This window comes from Egretta garzetta, unplaced genomic scaffold (genome assembly GCF_000687185.1).
Source record: "Egretta garzetta isolate BGI_Z169 unplaced genomic scaffold, ASM68718v1 scaffold993, whole genome shotgun sequence".
Taxonomy (NCBI): domain Eukaryota; kingdom Metazoa; phylum Chordata; class Aves; order Pelecaniformes; family Ardeidae; genus Egretta; species Egretta garzetta.
This window is the reverse complement of record NW_009259051.1, coordinates 129,841-131,012: the sequence shown is the minus strand read 5'-3', so window position 1 is coordinate 131,012 and position 1,172 is coordinate 129,841. Positions and strand designations below refer to the sequence as shown.

Here is a 1,172-nt window from a genome sequence, read left to right as displayed (position 1 = left end):
GCGGGGGCTTGGGCTGCCCCCCACCCGCCCTGGGGCCCGCACCGACCTTGGGGGAGGTGATTTTGATGTAGACAATGATGGGGGCCAGGGATGTCTTGGCCAGCTGGGCCGGGTGGTTGATGGTGTCAGCGTCCAAGGCCACCAGCTGCAGCGTCCGGGCCAGCTCGAAGATGCGCTCGGTCTCGCTCTGGACCTCGGCTGCCAGGACAGGGAGACAGCAAGGGTCAGGGGGACAGCACGAGGGGACAGGCGAGCACATGGGGGCTGCGGGGACAACTGGTGGGAGATGTGATGAGGGCAATGGGACAGGGACAGGACCAGGAGGGGTCTAGTACTGGGACTTGGCTGCTCCAACGTCACCCCAGCCCCAGCGGGCTCGGTCTCGCTCTGGACCTCGGCTGCCAGGACAGGGAGACAGCAAGGGTCAGGGGGACAGCACGAGGGGACAGGCGAGCACATGGGGGCTGCGGGGACAACTGGTGGGAGATGTGATGAGGGCAATGGGACAGGGACAGGACCAGGAGGGGTCTAGTACTGGGACTTGGCTGCTCCAACGTCACCCCAGCCCCAGGGATGGGGGGGGTTCACTGCAGGAGGGAGGTGGCAGTGGGCTCCCAGCGTTGGCACCGGCCGGGTGAGGAAGGGGCAAAGCCCCCTGGGACCACACGCACTTGGAGTGGGAGGTCAGACAGGGCTATGTGACCAGGGTGTCCCCAACCCTCAGACTCTGCCCAGGTGGCCGGACCCCGCTGTGTCCCAGAGCCTGGTCATGGCCAGGCAGGGAGGTCAGGGATCCAAGGGGACACATCCCCTGCTGTCCCCCCTGCCAGGCAGGGGGCTGCCAGGGGCCCCGGTGAGTCAAAGCTACATACCCAAGACATCTGTATCAGGAGCAGGGGAGGAAGGAAGCAGCGCGGAGGGGAGGAAACCCAAAGGAAAGGAGAAAAAGGAAAGGAAAGAAAAACACAACATAGAGAAGATAAAAGGGAAGGAGGGGCAGAGCGACTGAATCAAACCGTCTGGGGGGAGCGCAGGGCCCCAGGTTCCCCCCTGTGGTGGCGGACCCTCAGACCTTGCCCCCACGGGCCGTGCCCCAGCACAGGCGGGATGAGCACCCCGGGATGGACGGGTTGGGGGACGGGAGGGTGCCGGGGTGATACAGATGGGGGCGT

The 1,172-nt window shown here is 65.5% G+C and overlaps 1 protein-coding gene across 1 annotated transcript in view; it reads right to left on the bottom strand.

Annotated features, from left to right (window-relative positions):
- Positions 1 to 46: 46 nt before the first annotated feature.
- Positions 47 to 1,172, bottom strand: part of CACNB1 (calcium voltage-gated channel auxiliary subunit beta 1) — a gene marked incomplete at its 3' end in the record, with an annotated part of 10,901 nt that continues 9,775 nt past the window's right edge. The window contains exons 6-7 of the mRNA XM_009635125.1: positions 336 to 398; positions 47 to 198 (exon numbers count right to left, since the gene is read on the bottom strand). Of these exons, the coding sequence (XP_009633420.1) occupies positions 47 to 198; positions 336 to 398 (215 nt within the window). The remainder of the gene's footprint in view (positions 199 to 335; positions 399 to 1,172) is intronic.